Source organism: Sus scrofa, chromosome 5 (assembly GCF_054392235.1).
Source record: "Sus scrofa isolate SSC_HxYL_T2T_F1_AM1 chromosome 5, Sscrofa_HxYL_maternal_Yorkshire_Landrace_v2.0, whole genome shotgun sequence".
Classification (NCBI taxonomy): Eukaryota; Metazoa; Chordata; class Mammalia; order Artiodactyla; family Suidae; genus Sus; species Sus scrofa.
This window is the reverse complement of record NC_139387.1, coordinates 14,589,949-14,612,879: the sequence shown is the minus strand read 5'-3', so window position 1 is coordinate 14,612,879 and position 22,931 is coordinate 14,589,949. Positions and strand designations below refer to the sequence as shown.

Here is a 22,931-nt window from a genome sequence, read left to right as displayed (position 1 = left end):
AAACGGCTGAAGGAAAGAAATCTAATGTCAAAGACATGGGCAAATTCATACACTTTTGATTTTTCGCTCAGTTTCTCCCCAGACCAGTAGCAGCCTTTTCAGTGGAATACTCACAAAAGCGGAGACTTGATTTCCCAGTCTGTGCTGATGTTGGCAGTGCCGTGGTTGGTCAGTGCCCTGATTCCCACCCCAGGCACAAAGGCTAGTGAAGTATTTGGAAATGAAAAGGCATTGATTTTTATGCTGTAAAACAAGAAACAGAGGCATTAGTGCAACTCTTCTAGCGCCTCTAGAACAAGCACAGCAAAATTGCAAATGCAGTCATAGAACTCTCAAAACGGATGACTGTGAATTCCTGTAGAGGAAGGACCTTCAGGTCTACCGTGCAGCCTCTGAGCGCTGCCTTCTAATTCCCTCATTCCAGGAGGAAGTGTGGCAGGAAGCTTCTCGAATCAAGTTGAGAGGGGAAATGAGCAAGTTTAGTAATAAATCTGCAAAAAATCAATCTACTTTAGCTTCTTTAAAGGCCACCATTATTTTTTCCTTGGGTTTTCCCAGTGTTTCTCAACTGGCGGTGGCTGTGGGGGGAACATTAGAATTTTGGATGGGACAACTATTTTTGTAGAGGATTGTTATACATATTGCAGGATATTTGGCATAGGTACCAACTAAACGCCAATAAGCGGCCCCCCCTCCATCATTGGGACAATCAAAAGCATGCCTTCCTTGGGGAGGGGCAATATGGGGGTAGGGGATTAAGAGGTACAAACCATTATGTATAAAATAAGCTACGAGGACATACTGTACAGCACGAGAAATATGGCCAACGCTTTGTAATAATTGTAAGCAGAGGATAACCTTTAAAAATTGTGACTCACTATATGTACACCTAAAACGTATAATATTATACACCAACTACACATCAATGAAAAAAAAGCATGCCTTCTTCTTGTTCCCAATGCCTCCTATGTGGACAGTATCTTCCCAAGTTGAGAAACTTTATTTACTCATTTATGTCTTTTTAGGGCTGCACCCACGGGATATGGAGGTTCCCAGGATAGGGGATGAATCGGAGCTGCAGCCGCTGGTCTATACCACAGCCACAGCCAGGCCTGATCCTAGTGCATCTACGACCTACGCCACAGCTCAAGGCAATGCGGGATCCTTAACCCACTGAGCAAGGGCGGGATGGAACACACATCCTCATGGATGCTACTGCTGAGCCATGATGAGACCGCTGAGAAACTTATTTTAGAGCCTTAGCTTTCCCTAGGAGTCTCTGAGCTGTTACACAGGTAACTAGGAGGCAGTGGGTGGTATGCACATGTACATAGGTCGATGGCCCCCGTGCATCACGACAATCGATTGAGCGATTACTACCTGCCAGGCCCTGCGGTAAGCGCTTTACACGCCTTAGCTCATTTTAACCCTTAATATAATCCTGAGGCTGCTGCTGCTTTTGCACTCTGCAGTGTGGAGATGAGGAGATTAGAAACTTGGTGAAGTCAGATGTAAGTGGTAGAACCAGACCTGGAGGCCTCCTCAATCTGTCTCTAGGCTTCTTCACCACCAGGCTATGGCACTTCACGCATCGTGCAAAGGGCGCTCGGCTTGGAGCCAAATTTTGTGCTAGCTGTACAACCTTGGGTAAAGCACTTCAGCTCTTTCAGCTGGTCACTCAAAAGAACCGTTACTCATGGGAGGCTGGGAGGACAAAAAATGAGATCGTCCGTGTATAACTGTTGCATGGGAGAAAGCTTTGTTATGAACTCAGATTAGGAAAAATTGCAAAATGTGATAGCTGATAAGTAATGATTATTTGCTATTTCCCCTTTCCTGCATTCTTCTCTATCTATTCTGTGTCAAATATCTTGAGTATCACGGTGGGAGGAGGATGGTAGAGATTAATGTGTCTTGGAGATAGTCTCATTTTGATACATACAGGTCTAACCCATTCTTTGTAACTGCTGCAGAGGAATCCAAGCTGTGACGCAGCATTTAAAAAAAAAATCGTTGAGGAGTTCCCTTCATGGCTCAGTTGTTAATGAACTTGACTAGGATCCATGAGGATGCAGGTTTGATCCCTGGCCTTGCTCAGTGGGTTAAGGATCTGGCGTTGCCATGAGCTATGGTATAGGTTGCAGACGTGGCTCAGATCCCGTGTTGCTGTGACTGTGGTGTAGGCTGGCAGCTTTAGCTCCAATTCAACCCCTAGCCTGGGAACTTCCATATGACACAGGTGCAGCCCTAAAAAGGAAAAAACAAACAAACAAACAATGCTACAGTGAACAACTTCATATATGTTGTTTGTGTATACATTTCTTCAGGGAGGATGCTTAGAAGTGGAATTGTTGGGTCAAAAAGCATGCCTAGGAGTTCCCCTGTGGTGCAGCAGGTTAAGGATCCCTCATTGCCACTGCAGTGCCTTGGGTCACTGCTGTGGTGGGTTGATCCCTAGCCCAGGAACTTCCACATACCATAGGTGCAAACAAACAAACAAAAAACTCCCCAAAAAGCATGCCTTAAAAAAAAATCCTTGTAAATGACCTTCTAAAATAGCACTGTCCAATAGAAACATAATGAGAGCCACATATGTAATTTAACATTATCTAGTAACATTAAAATACTATCTATTTATTTACTTTTATTGACACATGGTTGACTAACAATATTGTGTTAGTTTCAGGTATACAGCAAAGTGATTCAGTTATGTATACACACACACACACACATATATTCTTTTTCAGATTCTTTCCCATTTTAGGTTATTACAAGATATTGACTATAGTTCCCTGTGCCAAACAGTCAGTCCTTGTTGTTTTATCTATTTTCTATCCAGTAGTGTGTATGCTAATCTCAAACTTCTAATTTACCCCCCCCATCCCCTTTGGTGAGTGTAATTCTGTTTTCTATGTTTGTGAGTCTGTTTTTGTTTTGTAAATAAGTTCACCTGTATCTTTTTTAGATTCCACATATATGTGATGTCACATGATTGTTGTTGTCTGACTTTGCTTAGTATGATAATTTCTAGGACTATCCATGTTGTTGCAAATGGCAATATTTCATTTTTTTAAAAAAGAAAAATTTTATCACTTCAACATGTAATCAATGTAAAAAAATGTTTTTTCTTCTTAGGGCCACACCTGCAGCATATGGAAGTTCCAAGTTTAGGGGTCAAACTGCAGCTGCAGCTGCAGGCCTAGGCCACAGCCACAGCAATATCAGATTCAAGCCGCATCTGTGACTTACACTGCAGCTCACGGAAATGCTGGATCCTTGACCCACTGAGCAAGGGCAGGGATCGAACCCACATCCTCATGGATAGTAGTTGAGCTGTTAACCCACTGAGCCACAACGAGAACTTCCCAATGTAAAAATTATTAATGAGATATTTTATTTTCCTTTCTCCAAAATAAGGCCTCAACTCACGGTATGCATTTATACTTATGTTACACCTCAATCTGGATGTTGGATTTCCATCAGAAATACTTGACTGGTATTCAAATTTGATAAAATTTTCAGTTGAAAGAGTAAACTTACATACTCAAATTGTTCCAGACTTAAAAGTTCTTCAATAACTGAAACAAGTGTGAGTTTTTAAATTGAAATTGGAATTAAAAAAATTAAAAGTACGGCTCTCAGCTGCACTGGTCATACCTCAAGCGCTCCCTAGGCAAATGAGGTTAGCGGCTCTGGTTTGGACAGCACAGGTCCGAAGTTAGTGTACCAGTTTATCTGCTCCACTAGCAATGCCTGAGAATAGCTGTTTCTCCTCATCCTTACCTTCACTTGGTATTACAGGAATTGCCCTGGATTTTTTTTTTTTTTTTTGCTGTGGCATTATCACCAGTGTAATTAAATCATTAGTTTTGTAAATACATATTTCAAGTTTATTTCTCTCACTGGACATTAAGGGCATATTTGTGTTGTTCACTACAGTATATCCTATGCCTGGAGCAAAACCTTAGCATGCAGTAGGGGCTCAATACATCTTTGTTGACTGGCCAACTTTATCACAGATTAGAGCATCTGTCATACTAGACCATCCGGCAACCTTGAGGTCAGAGGCCAGAGTTACAGATGGTGAGGCAGAAAAATATAGGAAGGTTGCTTGCGTTCCCTCTGTGGCTCAGTGGGTTAAGAACCTGACTAGTATCCATGAGGAGGAGGGTTTGATCCCTGGCCTTGCTCAAAGGGTTAAGGAGCTGTTGCTGAGAGCTGCACTGGACCCCACAATGCTGTGGCTGTGGTGCAGGTTGGCAGCTGCAGCTCCGATTGGATCCCTAGCCGCACCTACGGCCCTTAAAAAAAAAAAGACAAAAAGGCTGTATTCTGATGAAATTGTGGGGCTTCCACAGGATTCTTCCACTGTTTCATTTGTTATCATTTATGAAAGAAAAATGAATTTCGGTCACTATAATTTTTTGTTATATTCAGCTGAACCATTTTTTGTAATTTGTATGATCACCCATACATATCCCAGAGGGCTGAAAGGCCTCTGCTTTTATCTATTTCTATTCTTGTTCCCAAATACCTGATGTTTGTCAGAGATGTTTATCACTTACACCTCGAAGCTGCCCTGAACTGGTTCCAGCCTAACTGCAAGAGCAGTACCTGTGCCGAGGATACTGAGAAAAGTCCAAAAGACGCCTTTTTTCATCACCACGCTAACACCTCTGCCCGGAGGGGCACTTGGATCTTGCTAAGCACAATTAGCTCCGCATTGGAGGGAGCCTGAGGGACTGCCCACGCATGGCTGTGCCTGGAAATCTCTGCCCTTTTCCCAAGTTTTTGAGGATGCACCTGTCTCTTACCCTTAAGGAAACCCCCCCCCTTTCCTCCTTCTGGGAGAAGGTGTCTTTGGAGCACAAGCTCTCCCTTCTCCATCCCTTGAGCAATGAATGAAGTTTCTGCTCTGCTTTTCTGAATCTGGTCTCCTTCAATTGGTATGAGAGGCATGGGGCCAGGGAAGGGCCCAGCTGGGGGTCCACTCTGTCTGAGAAGGTCAGTAACAAATGCAGTCTCAGAACTCTAGGCTGGGTAAAACAAGGATCGGCATCAGTGTGGCAATTTCATTGTTCTTCCGGTGATGACCTTATGGCATCATTATGGCTATCAACCAATCGGTGTGCAGCAGCTTCAGTTTTATCAAGTATCTTCACGTTTGTTACTTCATCTGGTTTTTACCGTTTACTGATTTTGACATTGGATTTTACTGCTGTAACATGGTAGAAAAGCTTATGGCCTCCACCGGAATTCTTAGGAAGAGAAGTTTGTGGGTGGGATGATTACTTGGAAAAGTGTTTAGAGTACACAGGGAGATTCTTTGGTACCCAGGAGTGGGTGGAACTGCTATACATGAGATGAGGGGAAGATATTTAGGTTGCTCCCGAGAAGGAGGGAAGGTCTAGACGGCAGAAGGGCAGAAGGCCATGTGCTTTGTGGCCCACTCCTATGACCTCTGAAGTCTTGATGAAACTTCAGTAAGATAAGACTTGATGAGAGAAATTGGTGAGACTGAGATTGAACTCTGCATGTAGTTTGTGGCGGTAGGGGTGGCAATGGAATGAACAAGAATTTCATTTAGAATTCTGGGGCAAGGGAGCCGTAGCTGACATCTGCGTGGAATTCTCATTTTAGGAATTCGGTGTGGACACTGAGACCCCAGGCAGATTCACCAGGTGTACACAACTAGCCTGAAGCTGAGATAGGACTGGGACCCATGTGTGCCGAACCAAACACCACAGGCTTTGTCAATGCCATGGACCCCTCTTTCCTGGGCGATGTATCTGATAAGCCTCTCCCCAAAGGCTAGTTAATTTCTACTCTGCACTTCCTGGAGTTACACCTCAACTGATGGTGGTACATCGACAACCTTGGGATTTTAAAGATTAACCTCCCTGCTAAAAATGCTTTTTTTTCTTTTACTTACTTTGTAAAATTGTAGTTCACATAATCCACTTTCAGAAATTCGAGAGACTCAGAACCGTTTAAATTTGGAATGTCTCTTTTCTTGACCATTTGCTCAATTATCTCCATCCCAACTTGAACGCCTATGAAGCAACCAAAGAAAATGTTTACTGATAATAAATATGATGATGATATCATTAAACAGACAACTGAAGTTTAATAAGCCATGCTCTTAGATACTTGGAAAACAAGATTCTTTTTTTTTTTTTTTTTTTTTTGGTCTTTTGAGGGCCGCACCCATGGCATATGTAAGTCCCCAGGCTAGAGGTTGAATCAGAGCTGTAGCTGCTGGCTTACACCACAGCCACAGCAATGAGGGATCCAAGCTGCATCTGTGACATACATCACAGCTCATGGCAACACTGGATCCTTAACCCAGTGAGCAAGGCCAGGGATCAAACCCATGTCCTCAATGGATACTAGTTGGGTTTGTTACTGCTGAGCTGCGATGGGAACTCCAGAAAACAGGATTCTTACAAGGTGGGTATTATTGTCTCTGCTTTGCAGAAGAAAACACTGGTCCTTAGAGGGACCAATGAAATTGTCCAAGACCATGGAGCTAATAGCACGAGAGAATGTTAACACAGGACAGACAGTGTTATAGGAAAAGTACAACATGTCATCATTATCTGATTTTACGAATGAAGAAACTGAGCCTCAAAGAGGTCAATTCTTGCCTAAGTCACAGAGCTAAGAACTGGGGGAATCAGTAGTCAAATCTGGGCCATTTGGCTCTGGAATCCATGCCCGATGGCCAGTTCCAAAAAGCTTTTCCACATTGTCCTTTTTGTCCTCCAGATTCCTTAAGTTCAGGAATTTGGGCCCTGAGGCCCATGGACTATTGGGAACTCCCAAACCCCCTGAAATTCTAATGAGAGGTTGTGAGTGAGGGGTGTGTGTGTGTATGTGTGTGTGTATAGATGCCTATCTCAGGGGAGAGGGTCCATGTTCTCATCAGATTCTCAAAGGATCCCACAGTCCAAAAAGGTTTAGTGAACACTGCTTCCGTTTAATCTTGGAGGAAACCCAGATTTATACGGTAAGCTCTGCAGAACACATTTCTCTGAGTTCATGGAGAAAGAGAGCCCTCTACCACACTAAAGAGCTTGAGAATGTAAGGAAGAATGATCTTTTCATTTTAACCCTCTCGGGGAGGAAGCTTTGCTTTTATTTTCTACTTTGCAGCGTAAGCTCACTTCCACTCGCTCCATCCTTGTTGCAGATGAAGAAGAGCAGATTTTTTTTCTCTCTAATACCAGGACTAATGTTGTAATATCGGGATGTAAAGACAGAATGTAAAGGATGGGAAGATGGAGCCAAAGGCACTATCAGACAGCTTAGGTTTGAATCCCCACATTGTCACTTACTAGCCTGTGTGACTCTGCAAGTTAAAAAACTTCTCTGCCCCTCACTTTCCTCATCTGTAACATGCGGACATTTGTAACTGTGGAGGGGTCCATGCACACATGTAAAAGTAACAGTAGGCAATATTGGTTGGGCCCTTGCTCTTTCCAGATCCTGTTCTACACGTGTCATATGCTCTGAGATGCTCATTGTGTGTGCATGTGCAGAAGGTGGAGGGAGGGAGACAAGAGGGAATATGAATCTTCGGCTGTGTTAGACTTGCCGATCATTCAAGGTGATTATTTTTTTTTGCAACACTTTTTTACCCAGCCATATCAGCAGCTCTGGATCACCCCACTACAGAGCTTGTCTCAGTCATGAGACAGCCCAACATGAGCTCCTGGGTTTGGGTCACAGATTCCACCTAGAGGGGCTGCAGCCTGGGTTCTGAAGCATCCAACTCACCATAGTCCAGAGCCCTCTGTGTAGCCCTCGCCTTGATTCCAGGGTACATAGAGTAAGCGGGTGAGATATGGAGATTCCACAGGAGGAAACATCCCCAGAGGACTTGGGCCATCTTTGAACACATCTGCAATTAGCCAACATTTATGGTTCCGTTATTATTGCTGACTTCTTCATTGATCAACTCCATCTAGCATTTCCAGGTTTTCTCATTTTCCCCGCTTACTTTCAGAACTCCATCCATCTATCCAGCCAGTCATCATTTATCGAACACACAACATGTTCGAGGCACCAAGGATGTAGAGACGACCTCCGTGGAGGCCCTGACCTTGCTTCCCACGGATTAGTGGGTGAATCGTATACACACACACCAGTGATTACAAAGCAACACAGAAGGTACTGCAATACAATATGAGAGCCTCACAGTAAACATAACAATTTGGATTTGCCTTGGGAAGGATAATGGGGTGGAATGGGGGCTTCTTGACCATTTTAGAACAAATGAGTCGGTAGTCTTAAAAGATGAGGCAACCACTTATCTGCTTAAAGACAGTTGATGACTCTCCTTTGCCTACAGGACAGGTTTAAACTCTGGCTCCAAACTTCTTCCAAGCTGCTCCTCCTCCTAGCCTGTCCTGGTAGTGTTCTGGGCTGGCCACACTGAGTTGTTTGCTATTCCTCAATTTGTCAGTTCTCTCATGATTGAGGACTTTTTCTTTACCCCCCCCCCCACACACATATGCACATACATCTCTCTGTCTGCCTCTGGGTCACGTATGCACACCTGTCTGGTGAATGCATCCTCCGGGGCCAGCGCCGATGTCCCCTCTGTGAAAGCCTCCCTCGCCATGCCATTTTCGGCTCATTATCCTCTCCTCTGTGCTTCTACTTTTGTACAACACACATGCATCCATCTGAGCATTTGACACATGATGAGCTTGCAGGCAGTTTCACTTCTTCTACCACTACATCCCCAACCACTATACCAAGTCAGTATCATTTCATATGGTCTCTCTGTTTCCTTTGACCCCTTTTGGCTATTCTCCACACCACAGCCAGAGAGGGCCTTCTCCAGTGAAAGTCAGGAATTCCTGTTGTAGCTCAGCAGGTTAAGAACCCGACCGGTGTCCATGAGGATGCTGGTGTGATCCCTGGCCTCGCTCATGGTTAAGGATCTGGCATTGTTGCCAGCTGCAGCATAGGTTGCAGATGCATCTCAGATCCCATGTTGCTGTGGCTGTGGCTTAGATCCCTAGCCCAGGAACTTCCAAATGCCGTGGTGCAGCCCTAAAAAAGAAAAAAAGTCAGATCTTGTCACCCGCACCTCCTGTCCTGTTAAAGCCCTCCAATGGTTCCCCATCTTACTCAGTGAAATAGCCAAAGCCCTTCCACCAGCTACAAGTCCCTGCCCTGCTCTACACCTCTACCTCCTCGTGGACCGCCCTTCCTCAACACACACGCCTGGCTCTTCCGTGGCACACACGCCTGGCTCTCCTGGCCCCATCCTCGCTGACTGACCTGATCTTTTTTGAGCACTCTAAACAGCCTGTATCCCAGGTCTTTGCACTTGTTGTTCCCTCTGTCTGGCACAGTCACCCTCCAGACAATGACAAGGCTGGGGCTTTCATTTTTTTCAGGTATCTCGAGGGTTATTTCAATGAGGCCTTTCCTAACCACTCTATACAAAACACCCTCCACCCATGACTCTGGTATTCCCCATGCTCCCCTTGATTTATTTTTCTCCAAAGCACTTGTCCATCATGTAGCACAGTCTACAGTTACTTATTTTCTGTCTCTCCTACTGGAATTTTTAGGCTTCATGGAGAAGGACTTCTTCACTTCAGCACCTTGAACAGTGACTGGCACACAGTAGGCAATGGTGGCTATTGATTGACTGAATGGATGAAGTGATGTCTCTTCCTAGAGACTATGAGGTGGGTCCAGTAAGCTTGTTGAGTTCCCACAGTACTTGGTACAGCCCTTGATCTTAATATGGACCATCCTGCATTGTGATCGTCTTTACCTGTCTGTCCTTTCATCACAAAGACTGTGTCTTGCTTCTACAACTCAGAGTCTAGTACAATGCCTGGTGTGTATAGTTAGATACACACAAAAACAAATAAACATCTTCTCCAAATAAGAATAAACGTCTTATTAACAGTCACATTCCTAGTTCTTGGCATTGAATCAATGTTCAATGTATACTTATTGAATTAATAGACACAGTGAACTAACGCCACCCCATTTTCTTGAAGACTGAAGCACAGGTGTGCTCTTGCACATGAATAGCAACATGGGTTTCTTTTAATGACAACTGCATGAGTAATACATTTATAGGCCTTGTTTTCTAGCTCTGGAAGTTTACAAGCTGGGTGAGCTGTCATTACTGCATCCACACAGATACCCACTGATTTAACACACGAACATGAAACAAATCAGGGAAGCATTTGTGGGGGTGGTCAAGGAAGAGGAAATTGTAGGAGCCCTATGGTTAGCAGAGGGAGGAGTCTGGCCAGCTGGGGCAGGGACGGATTCAAAGAGGGGCTGGGATTCAGGAATAGTCTAGATGAAGGCAAAGGTCACTGCAAGAGGGGTGTGTGTGTGTTGGGGGGTGAGAGAGACAGAGAGCAAAGGCTGTGCTTGGCCAAGATAAGTAAGAGGTTTGATAAAGGGGGTTGTGTGGGCTTACAGGGAAGGCCATAGAGGTGGGAATGGGAAGATGCAGACAAAGGGATGTTCCAGAGAGTCCATTTGAAAGGAGCAGAGCAGACTGACCAGGGCAGACTGATTAGGGCGTGGAGTTTCTGAGTAGGGTTACTGCTAGCCTACCTTGGGCTTTCGTGTGAAATGAGAAAAGGTGCCCTCTGGAGAGACACCCGCTTCTAGCACAAAGTGGGGCCAGTGGAAAGTGTTCTAGGAAAACCCCACACTAGTGTACCCAGCTCGGAGGGGAGAGAAAGGGCTGCCCACTCACCCCTTGAGCTGGTGTTTTTGTCTAGAGCACAGGCTGCCCAACTCACACAGGGGACCTCTGCTCAGACTGGTGAATGCTCACGAAGGTATTTTTCTAGAGGGCATGAGGTTGAGAAAAGGGTCTTGTCTGTTCTGAGTGCATAAAGCCACCTTCAGGAGTGAGAAGAGGATGGCTCGGTCAACCTGCTTACATTTCTTACCTGATACGCCAGGAACCCCCTCCATGTAACTTCTGTTCAGACAAGTCCCCAAACTCACCCCATGTTTCCTGACTACTGCTATGCTTATGCTCGTCTCCTCTACTTAGCCCTGCAGATACCCTGTGCGTGCTTAAGGTCCAAGGTAAACACAGCCTTCCTTCTGAAGCCATTTCTGACTTTCCTAAGCTAATCCCATTTCCTTCTGAACCCTCAGTCACAATAGGTGTTTATTCATGTGTCTGAAGTTTATTTTCTTACTTATCTTCTGTCTACCCTGTGAGAAGTAAGTGCTACGAGGGCAAAGGTGACGTTTGGAGATCCTAGAGCCTGGTTCCGTGTCTGAGACACAGTGAATGGTAAGTGGTGGTGGAATGAATCAATGAATCATAAATAAAGGAATAGCCCTTATTCCCGGCTACATTCTATCATGGCTCTTTGCAGAGGTGGTTAACAAATCACTCAGTCACTGCTAGAGCACATTATGCATCAGCAGAGATGTTGGCCACAGTCTCAGAGCAGAGCCGGGAGGTTAGGTACTGGATCATGCGCAGGACAGGGCACGTCTTGGAGGAGTGGCCTGTGTGGATGGGGTCCTGGGGGGTGGGGTGGGGGATGCAGAGGAGTGACTATTTACTATTAGATAATGAGGTATTTCCATGTTTTAGCACATTCAGTGTGATGTCTCAGCCCTACGGGGCTGGTTTGGGTAACACAGCACAACCTACGGGAAGAAGCTGCACAGCAGTGCGGGGGGCATGGCTTGAGGATGATCAGAGTGAAGACAACACTAGGGGAAGCACAAAGGAATGAGAGTGAGCGCTGAAGGGGAAGGCATTCCAGGAGGAGAGGAGGGTCTCTGATCAAGCAATGAGTAATCTGAAGGTCGGAGGGAATGTGAGGGGTGGGATAAGGAAGAGTGAAGTCCTCCACGTTCGGGGAGGCAAGTGATGTTAACATCTCATACTCAGTTAGAATGGATGTGGGGCTTCGGTCCAGTTACCACCTGTGCCAGGCCTTCCTTCATCTAGTCCTCCGGGAGGGTGGTCCAGGGGTCCTGGAGAGGGGGGCTAGGTAGAGCGAGACGGGACTATGGGAGTGAGAGGAACACTCCTGGGACTTGGATTAGTAGCTATTTACCAACTGGTATAAAGGTATTTCCACATTTTAACAAATGGGGAGGCCATTCTGATGGGTAGTCATGCTGATAGCACTGTAGGCAAAGAATAGTACGTGGATGCATCTGCCTAGGCTGGCATGAGAGATTTTTTTGAAAACTGAAATCCAGTTGATTCATAATATTGTGTTAATTTCAGGTGTACAGCAAAGTGACACATGTGTGTATAAATACATATACATTTAGGTCATTTTCCATTATAGGTTATTAAGGAGAGGGATTTTTTTAAAAGAGAAAAACATTTTCATAGTAGTGGAAAGCAATGGGAAAGAATGTTAGGCCAAAAAGTCTATATCCATTAGATTAGATGTAAAGCAAGGGAGAAATTTTTCATCTCCGCCCGGCACATAGTAGGACCTCAATAAATATTTGCTGACTGACAAACAGACTAGCTTATGAGATTCTGGTTAACTAAGGAAGGTTCTAGAAGAAGTTGAAAAAAATGAGGAACCAAACCATCCTCTAATAAATAGCTCTTTGTTTCTAGGGCGAAAAGGTACAATACACCAAAGCAGAGATATTACTTGCAAGTGGAATAAAAATTACAATAATAACTCTGTATTTCTTTATAATTCACAAAACTCACAATAGTTCTTTGAAGTAGATGTTAATATTACCCTCCCCCCAATTTCAGACGTGGGCACAGAAGCTTAGAAAGTCTGAATGACTTGTCCAAGATCACAGAGTAAGTCAGACTCCTGGAAATCAGTCCTGTTCTCCTGACTTCCAATTCTAGTGCTTATGATTTTTTTCCATTTAATAACTTGATAAGTGCTAGATTTTTCATTTTCATCTGGGAATTTTAAATAGGAGTTGCTTGACACCATCTTATGTGTGGAAAAACTCATTAAGCACCTGGAAATTTTCAAGCGTCAAAGCGTAAATCCCTTTGTATTTTCTTGGGCACAAATGGAATTTTAAATTCCCTTCCAGCAGCAAAAATCCATTTTCACTTCTTGGTTCAAAGAAGTTTCTAAAGTGGCCACTTTGATGGAGATCCAGGAACTGAAAACGGCACACTGAAAACACATATTTTTCCTCTGGAAATTTTACGAGTGGATGAAATTACTGGGCTATAAAGGGATGAATTGAATGCAACTCTCAGTTGAATTGTTTGGTTAGGATGATAATTTATGGGCAGAACCTTGTCAAGCAAGGAGATGACTCCTAGAAGGTTAAGTAATTTGGCTGACAAGTAAGGGCAAGGTGAGTTGCCTGTTAAAAGAGGAGATCCAGGATGATTTAAAAATCTGTCAGCAAGTTACCTATTTTTCTGTTTCTGAGGAATTGCTTCTCTCCAATATTCAAAACCTCAGAAGTCATTACATTTCTATACCAACAACATCTGGACAGAATAACCCTTCTAAATTAGATGGCTCTTGCCTAAGCCATTCTGATGACTAGAAATGTGAAAACTCAGACACAGCTTAGAAAACTCCTGAGACAGATTGACTTACTGTTACTGCTTATGAAGGAGGGCTTTGAGAGACTCTGGAAAAATTTATTAAAGGGAGTGATGAGTGAATAAAATGTAGCCTTTAAAATAGAGGGAGGCAAAGTTGAAAAATCAAGTTCAATCGGTTTAAAGAAGTCTAGTCTATAAGAATATTCCAACCTAATGGTTAAGACAAATAATAAAATTGGTAAGAAGTCTAAATCAACAGCTATGGCATATGTGCAGAATTGGAGAATATTTCAAGGGATTCAGCCTACTCGTCTGAATGACCAGGGCCTTGAAAGTTGACACCAAGTCTTTCCCCTCCAAACTCCATACGATGTACTTAACACAGACAAGTTAAACAAATCAGGCAGATGAGAAGGTCATTTGCTCTGGGAGGATCTAGGTCACTGATGTGGTTTAAGACCTGGTCCCAGAGCACAGAGATCACGGCAGCTCTCTAATCTTAATCACACCGGCTAAGAGACAAGTTGGAATTTTCTGTCCCTGTGCTGGGTTCCCCACTGGAATGGAGGCAAAAATAAGTCCAGACTATTGAGCAACCCTTTTAACATTGCCGAAGGATGCAAAACTAAACCTGTGGTCCAAATCAACTCTTGCTTCTTTCTTAGAGCTACTCATAGTCTTCTGGGTGGGCATGGGTGACATAAAAAACAAATAAAACACAGAAAAACCCAGAGAGATAATAGAAATTCAGGGTATGTGACAGATGGCTGTTCGAGGTGTCCTGCCAGATCTGGGACATCTCCAGTGAGAGGGTAATTCCCTTGGAAGACTGCACCGGCAGAGACCTGAAGTTTGTTCATGATTCTTACCTCAAACAGGGGAAGTGTCCAAAGCTGGGAAGCACCTTCGATTCCCTCTGCCTTTGAAGTTGATGTGTTCTCCACTTGAGCCTTGAACTCACCTGCCGCAAAGACAAGGTAATTACGTCTGAATCATCTAGTGGTGGATATTTTTAAAAGCCTCTTTCAAAATGTGATACATAATTGCCTCACTTCAATTACCCAATGGCATGAATGAACACTTCAGCCTCTACCCAGATGAGCAGACAATGCCACCTATGCAATAATTATTTTCCCACGACACACACACACACACACACACATACACGCAGACACACACAGAGTGATATTGTTATGGCTACTTTATCAGAATGCTTAAGTCAAGAATTCCAGTGTTTTGAAAAAGGTGTTCAGTTGTACTGATGAGGAAGAGGAAGAATTTTCCTTATGGGGACAGTAAGCGGTGCCCCCGGTCAGGGTGCCTGCAGTGGATGGCGCCCACTACTGCCCAGAATACTTTGGGACTTTTAGTGGATGAGATTCATTCTGAAAGTATGAGGCTTGATAACTTGGCCGACCTAGTTACCATAGTTACCATCTTTATCTTTCAGGGTAGGACCACAGATAGCATCTCTAAGTGTCTGCTCCTTTTCGAATTATTAATGACTTCCCTTCTCAGAACTCCTCTAAAGTCAGTTTAGCTGAAAATTGTGAAATGGCAGTATTTTTCCCGATGCAAGTATTAATTTTTCTTTTTGGCACAAAAGGCCTGAGCATCTAACCATGTCTTGGTGAAACTCTAGTCATTGATATGCATCCTGGGGTGTTTGGAGAGAGTTCTCTGGAAGAGTGGCTTGGATGAAGGATAAGGGAGCGAGAACGAAGTGGGGGGACACCATCCTGCAGCTGTTGAGGGCTCTGGCCTCACACAGACCTGCGCTGCCCACCCAGACTCCAGGGACCTTGGGTAATTTACTTAATTCCTTGGGATTCAGAGTATCGTCTGTAAAAGTGGGTCACATTTACTTTGAAGAGTCATTAGGAGAATTCAACTATGTGAGCTAGCACCTGTGAAGTTTTTCCTATCATGTCAATAAATTAGATGCCTTATTACTTGTATTACTTACTTATTACTCTATTATTTTCTTCCTTTCTTCCTTTCTTTCTCTTTCTTTTTGTCTTTTTAGGGCCGCACCTGAGGCATATGAAGGTTCCCAGACTAGGGGTCCGACTGGAGCTGTAGCTGCTGACCTATACCACAGTCACAGCAAGGTAGGATCTGAGCCACATCTGTGACCTACACCGCAGCTCACGACAACAGCAGATCCTTAACCCACTGAGCAAGGCCAGGAATCGAACCCGAGTCCTCATGGATACTTGTCAGATTTGTTAACTGCTGAGCCACGATGGGAACTCCTGCCTCTAGTATTTTCAACAAATAATTTAAAAGATATTTTAAAGAACTTTTCCCTTTAAGAAATGTGCAAAGTTTAGTTTTCATGGTATTTATTTTTATCTTTATCTTCGATTTGGAAATTAATAAACATCTTCCTTTTATACAGTTTCCCCTTTTATATAAATTTACATGTGCTTTAAGAAGTGGGTTGATTTTTAGGGAAAAAGGTAAATAACCATACAGCTCATGTGGGGGATGGGATAATTTTGGAAAAGGGGTTCAAATAATTGGAGTTTAGGAAACAACGATTGAAAAAGGGAGTACAGTTTGTTTCATTTCATTTGGAAGGAAACTTAGAAATCAGCCGAAGCCTTCCTTTCGGTTCAAGGAATCATTTTAGGGTAAATTTCCCAAATTCATTATTGAAAACAACAACCAAAGCCAGCAGCACTATATCCAGTTTCATTATTTATTTTAGTTTTTCAGATTTAACTGAGGATTTGCTGGGAACTCCTACTTATCCAGCCTACCTACTATGGCAATTTAGATGTAAGATAAATTACTTAACTTACTAACTGCTGACAGTTAAGTCTCTGCAGATCAAGGGATACCTTTAATTAACACTCCAAAAGAAAAATCATAATTAAATAGCTAGAATCTTCATTAAAGAAAGATGTCAAGATACAGGGAATGAGCATCTTATTTCTTGGTTTCTAGAACGTCTGGGCTATTCCCATATAGAAAGAAGATATCTGAAAAAAGTATTTTTTTGAGCTTGGAAACAAATTACGTTATTTTTTTTGAAAATCCTTAATGCTCCTGTGTGCCTCCTTCTAATTTGCTTTTCCAAGAATATTTTTCTTTCTTTCATTCAGTATGTTCTAGACATCTTCATTTCATCCATGGATAGCATCTTAATCATTTCAACAACCACTGAAGATTTTTTTTCTAATTTGTATGGTTCTAATTTCAATTCACAAAAATTTTATTTTACTTTATTTTGGGCTGCATTGGCAGCACATGGAGGTTCCCAGGCTAGGGGTCGAATCAGAGCTGTAGCCACCAGCCCACAGCAACACGAGATCTACATCACAGCTCATGGCAACACCGGATCCTTAACCCACTGAGCAAGGCCAAAGATTGAACCTGCAACCTTATGGTTCCTAGTTGGATTCATTTCTGCTGAGCCACGATGGGGAACTCCTCAACTCAGAAAATTTTTAAAAAGCCTATTTCAACTTCTCACGAAGCACAGCTACCTCAAAAGTCTTTTCTAAGTGTTAAAAAACCCAAACAACCACAGCAAGACCACATGGTATAAACCAATGGTTCCCAAAGTGTGGCTTCACAGTAGAATCACCTGGAAGTTACTAGAAAAGCAAAGTCTCAAGTTCCAGTCCAGATCTGCTGAATTAGAAACTTTGGAGGTGGGATTCAGCAGTCTGTGTTTTAAAAAGCCCTCCTGAGACACCCTAAAGGGTGAGAATTACTGGTATGTAGATTAAAGCTCAAGATTCAAGAGAATAGATTGGATTTGTAAGAAAACACTGAAACTGAGGCCAATCTGACTATCTCTGGTAGAGACAGAATAAGAATCTTACTTTTCTAAACAGGTAAACCAAGATCTCAGAGATAAGGATACCTTTATGTCATTCTGAATTTTGCTTACCCAGCAAGATTGGAGGTGGGGGCCGAGTGTTGCTGAAGATGGGTAAGACCTGCCTTTTCCCCTTGAGAAACTCATAACCTAGGACTGGAGAAAGGCTGATGTACAGATCACTGCACTGTGACGGGATGGATACCATTGAAAAGGTTGTTCCAAATACCCTTGGAGCAAAATGAAGGAGCAACACACTGCTGAAAAGAAGGGTAAGAAAGGTATTCCAGGTGGAAGGATTAGCATGGAGAAAAGCACAGAGGAAACCTGACTTGGTGGGAGAGGATGTAGAGGGGATGTGGGGCAGGCGAGGGAGGCTTTTCGGGTAACGGGGAACGCAGTAGGAGCAGTCTATAGGGGTCATGGGGCAGACTCAAGAACGTGCTTTCGAGCTAGATGATAAAGGTTTTTTTGTCATGCACAGAATTTTGATTTATATCCAGAAAACTAAATGAAACTCAACAGTAAGAAAACAAAGGGCCCAAATGAAAGTGGGCAGAAGATCTGAACAGATTCCTCGCTAGGGAAGATATGTAGATGCATATGAGTCAGTTGGCATTGTCATTAGAAATTGCAAATTAAAACAATGAGATACTACTCTACACCTCTTAGAATGGCTAATTATTATTTTTTAATTGATAGTACAAACTGTTGATGAGGAAACAAAGCAATAGGACTCTAATTCATTGCTGTCGGGAATGAAGAACTTTTTCCACTTTGGAAAAGTATGGCACTTTCTTACAAAACTAAACTTTGTCTTCTCATATGACACAGCACTAATGTTTCCAGGTGTTTAACCAACTGATATGAAAACATAGGTCCATGTAAAAACCTGCACAAACACAAATGTTTCTAGCGGCTTTATTCATAATTTCCCCAAACGGCAGCAAGTCAGATGTCCTTCAATAGCTGAATGGATAAACTGTGGTATATCCACACAGCACTAGATGGTATTCGGATCTAAAAAGAAATGAGCTACGAAGCTACAAATAGACATGGATTAATCTTACATGGTATGGCTAAGTAAAAAAGTCTATCAGGTACCTATCAAATGCTACATACTGTATGATTCCAATTATATGACATTCTGGAAAAAGCAAAACTCAAAGAGATGGTTAAGAGATCAGTGATTGCCTGGGGTTGGAGGGGGTGGTGGTAGAGAGGGGTTGAAGCACAGGAGTTTTTTCAGGTTGCTCAAAGTATGGTGTCTGATACCATAATGGTGAAACAAGTCATTAAGCATTTGTTGAAACCCATAGAACTTTACGATGCAAAGAGTAAACTTGAATACATGTAAAAATGTATGTATTAAAAAATGACTTAGGGATCCAGGATGGAAAGAAGAATGTGACAAAAGAATCTAAGTGTATTGTAAATGCACAAAACAACCTTGCTGAAGGGGATGGGGGAATAAGGTACTGACCTATGTAACTTTAGGAGTGAATGGAATTTGTAAGACTAAAGGCAACAGGAGTTGCCATTTAAGCACTGTAATTGATAATGTTGTTGACCACAGGTGTGTGGGTTCACAATTCTAAAAACACTATACGTATCTACTGGAATGGAACAATTAAGTAAGTGGATGGCAGATGGTGGGAGCCAGGTTCGTCACAGGTGGATTGGGAGGTTACAGATAAGCAAGGAGGAATCCGGATGCATCCATGTAGGAATGGATTAGAGTTGAAAACATCACAATGAATTCATGCTTAGCTTAATGTAGACACAGACAGTTACGGATAGAAATCATAAACACCCACGTGTATCTCATTGCTGTGTCAGCTGAGAAGGCCTAGAAGTAATACCACCCTAATAGCAATGGACACATCTAACACCCTTCTCCAGTAAGAGCAACTAGGGCTCCTTGGAAAAATGGCTGACTCTAGGATGGGTGCGGGATGATCCTAGAGCATCTTATAGTGCCAGAAAGCACAAAAGTGCTCAAAAACAGAACAAAACAAATGAAATAAAGACCTCAATGATGTCAAGTAGATACAAATAGTCAACTGAAAGACCACCCAATGGCCAAAGCTGGAAAATCGGAGCAACAAAGTAAATGCAGTAGTATTGGACTACAAGCCAAAGTATAAAATAAATATCTTTAAGGGCATCTATCCAGAGAAAACCATGACTCGAAAAGACACACATTCTCCAATGTTCATTGCAGCACTCTATACAACAGCCAAGACATGGAAACAACCTAAATGTCCATCGACAGAGGAGTGGATCAAGAAGATGTGGGACATATACACAATGGAATATTAGCCAGCCATTAAAAGGAAAGAAATAATGGCATTTGCAGCAACATGGAGTGGAATCTAAAAAAAGGACACAATGAGCTTCTTTGCAGAACAGATACTGACTCACAGACTTTGAAAAACTTATGGTTTCCAAAGGAGACAGGTTGGGGTTAGGGGGATAGGCTGGGAGTTTGGGAAGGAAATGATATAAAATTTGGTTGTGATGACTGTTGTACACCTATAAATGTAATAAAATTCATTAATAAAAAATAAAATTAAAAAAATAAAATAAATATCTTTAAGTCCAAATCGATATACATGATTGGCTAAATAGGCAAGAGACAAATCTCCGGTGCAGAAGAAATTAATTTATATTGATACGCAACTCTTAAAGAGATAGAGCATAACTCCCACTCTTTTTTTTTTTTTTCCTTTTAGGGCCACACACATGGCATATGGAAGTTTCCAGGCTAGGGGTTGAATTGGAGCTACATCTGCCAGCCTATACCACAGCCATAGCAACCCTGGATCGAAGCTGCGTCAGCGACCTATCCCACAGCTCAAGGCAATGCCAGATCCTTAGTCCACTTAGTGAGGCCAGGGATCGAACTCGCATCCTCACGGATACTAGTCAGGTTTGTTTCCACTGAGCCACCACAGGAACTCCGTAACGCCCACCCTTTAAGTATGGATTACACATAGTGACTTTCACCCAAAGGGTACAATATGAAAAGGAGAGGAGTAACTTTACAGTGGAGAAGCCAAGCAATCAGGGTTAACATCAAAAGTGAGAGGTCACAATGAGAGCATGCACTGCCGATAGGATGTGGTGACAAGGACAGTTTACCTAGGTGGTCTTCTTTCTGGAAGCACATTACAGTCTAATCATGAGAAAATATCAGACAAATCCCAACTGGGGGGCACTTCACAAACCACCTGACTGGGAATCCTCAAAACTGTCAAAGTCAAACACAACAAGGAAAGCCTGACACTGAGGCAACTGAGAGGAGCCTAGGAGATGAGACTACTAAATGTCATGTGACATCCTGGATGGGATCCTGGGACAGAAAAAGGACATTAGGAAAAAAGTGGGAGATCTGAATAAGTATGAATTTTAGCTAATAAAAATATCTACAGTGGTCCATTATATAGTTGTGACAAACACGTTACACTAATTTAAGACGTTAATACCAGGGAACATTGGGTATGTGGTATGTAAATCTTTACAATGATTCTATAAATTTGAACTGTCCAAAAATAAAACATTTATTTAAAAAAAGCCTGCAGGGAGCCAAGGAATGGACTCCCATGGAAGGGTGACATCATCCCTTTGTAATATTCTATGAAATGGTCCATTAAAAAAAGAAATTCAAATTTCCGAACGCTTTGAAAGTTGCAGTGCCTATTGCTTGCAGACAGTAAGGTGACATTCCAAAAAAGAGAAAAACCAATTCTCAAGGAGGGAGATAGTTGAGGGAAGAAGTATATAACATTCTCCGGGACCTTGGGGGCTTTGGGGGATTATCTTCCAGAGTACCTTAAATCTTGGCTGTGCCTTAGAGATGCTCTGGTTCTCTTCCAGGACCCTCCTACATCCTGTGGTCCTACTGTTACACCCTATTGGGCAACGGATTGAGACAAAGATCCGTGGTGGGTTAGTTTTCTATTGTTGTCCTAACAAATTACCACAGGCTTAGTGGTTTAAAACAAAAACCAGAACAACAGGTATTATCTCACTGAATCTTTACAGCATACTTGTCTGATGGAGTTTTGTTACTATTTTCATTTTTACGGATGGTAACTTATCCAGGTTTATGTGTACGAAGAGGTGGACTGTGGCAGACAGTCTCTAAAGATGGACACCACACTTGCCTTGCACTACTTTCTCCAAGAATGTTATTTCAGAGAGTAATAAACGTATCTTGCTTAGGTTGCTATTATTGCAGATCTCTGTTTGAGGAGCTGAAGCTATATCCTAATACAGCCTCCACACACAGCCATTTTCCAGGATCCAGTATTTCTACCTCTGAAACATCTTCCTTCCTCATCCCATTGTCTCCATTTCTACTGCCCTCCCACCAATTCTTTTCTTCTCTGTTACCCAAAGGGCCTCCTAACTGGGCTGGTCTCTAGTCCAGTGGTTGTCAAGAGAATTTTCCTCCTAGGGGACATTTGTTAAAAGTTTAGAGACCATCTCATTCTCACAAGTGTGGGAGGGGGTTCTACTGGCATTTTGTGCAGAGAAATCAGGGATGCTGCTAAATATTCTACAAGGTACAGGATACTTCTCCACAACAAGGACTTGAGGCCCAAATGTCAAAGTTCTGAGGCTGAGAAGCCCTGACCTAATACTTCTCCCATATTCTACCAGTGATAGATTTCACATTTCAGATCTGACCCCCGTCCATTGTGGTATACACTTGTCAGACCCACAGCCTCAGCCTCCTATCATCTTTTGAACAGCCTTCCTAGATCTGGGGAAGCTCATATAAGTCTCGCCTCCCCAAGAAAGGAGTTCAGATCCTAAATTCCGGGCTGCTTTGCAGCCAGGACTCAGTTTCACTCAACCAGATGCATCCCTATGAGCCTCTGACTAAGAGGTGAGCAAGGGAGCAAGGTGAGGAAAGGGGCTCTTCTGGAAGCTTGGCATTTTGATGGTGCAAAAACATGTGGCATTTGAAGATGACAGCCATTCCCCAGTGGTTCTTAGGAGCAATGACAGCAGTTCCCTCCAGTGTGAGGTGGGACAGCAGCAACAGTCCCAGGCAGGATAGTTTCCTCATCAGGCCAGTTCTTCAGCTTGGTTCTGAGCATCATTCCTGGAAGCTTAACCTGGAGTCACTTCTCCAGTCCTCCCCAGAATCCCCCAGCTATCCAGTATCCTTTCAATATGCTCTCTTTCTACTTAGTCAGAGTCAGCCTCTATTGCTCAGAACTAAGAACCCTGCTTAAATGTCTCCAATGGCTTCCCATAGATTCTAGAATGTGTCCCAAATCCTCTGCTTACCTCAAGGCTCTTCTTTATCTGGGATATACCCACTCTGTCCACGTTGAGCCACTGTGCCAACTCTGGTCACATGGAGCCACCCTGATCCTGTTACTCTTCCTCAAGCCCATATTGCCTACCACTAAAGAACCCAACTGGACTGCATCTCTTCTCTACGTATCCCAATCCCCAGGACTATTCTTATCTTTAGCATAAACAAGACACTTTTTAGGCTCTACTGCAAGAGTTGATTCAGGTACCCGTAAGCTCTGCCCGGGTAGGAACATG

The 22,931-nt window shown here is 43.1% G+C and overlaps 1 protein-coding gene across 2 annotated transcripts in view; it reads right to left on the bottom strand.

The window, feature by feature from the left end:
- BPIFC (BPI fold containing family C) overlaps window positions 1-22,931 on the bottom strand; it is a 53,565-nt gene that overhangs the window by 29,136 nt on the left and 1,498 nt on the right. For both annotated transcript variants that reach the window (XM_005655521.4, XM_084955493.1), the window contains exons 2-5: window positions 14,398-14,489; window positions 7,780-7,903; window positions 5,933-6,053; window positions 115-243 (exon numbers count right to left, since the gene is read on the bottom strand). In XM_005655521.4, the coding sequence (XP_005655578.3) occupies window positions 115-243; window positions 5,933-6,053; window positions 7,780-7,903 (374 nt within the window). In that variant the 5' untranslated portion in view covers window positions 14,398-14,489. The remainder of the gene's footprint in view (window positions 1-114; window positions 244-5,932; window positions 6,054-7,779; window positions 7,904-14,397; window positions 14,490-22,931) is intronic.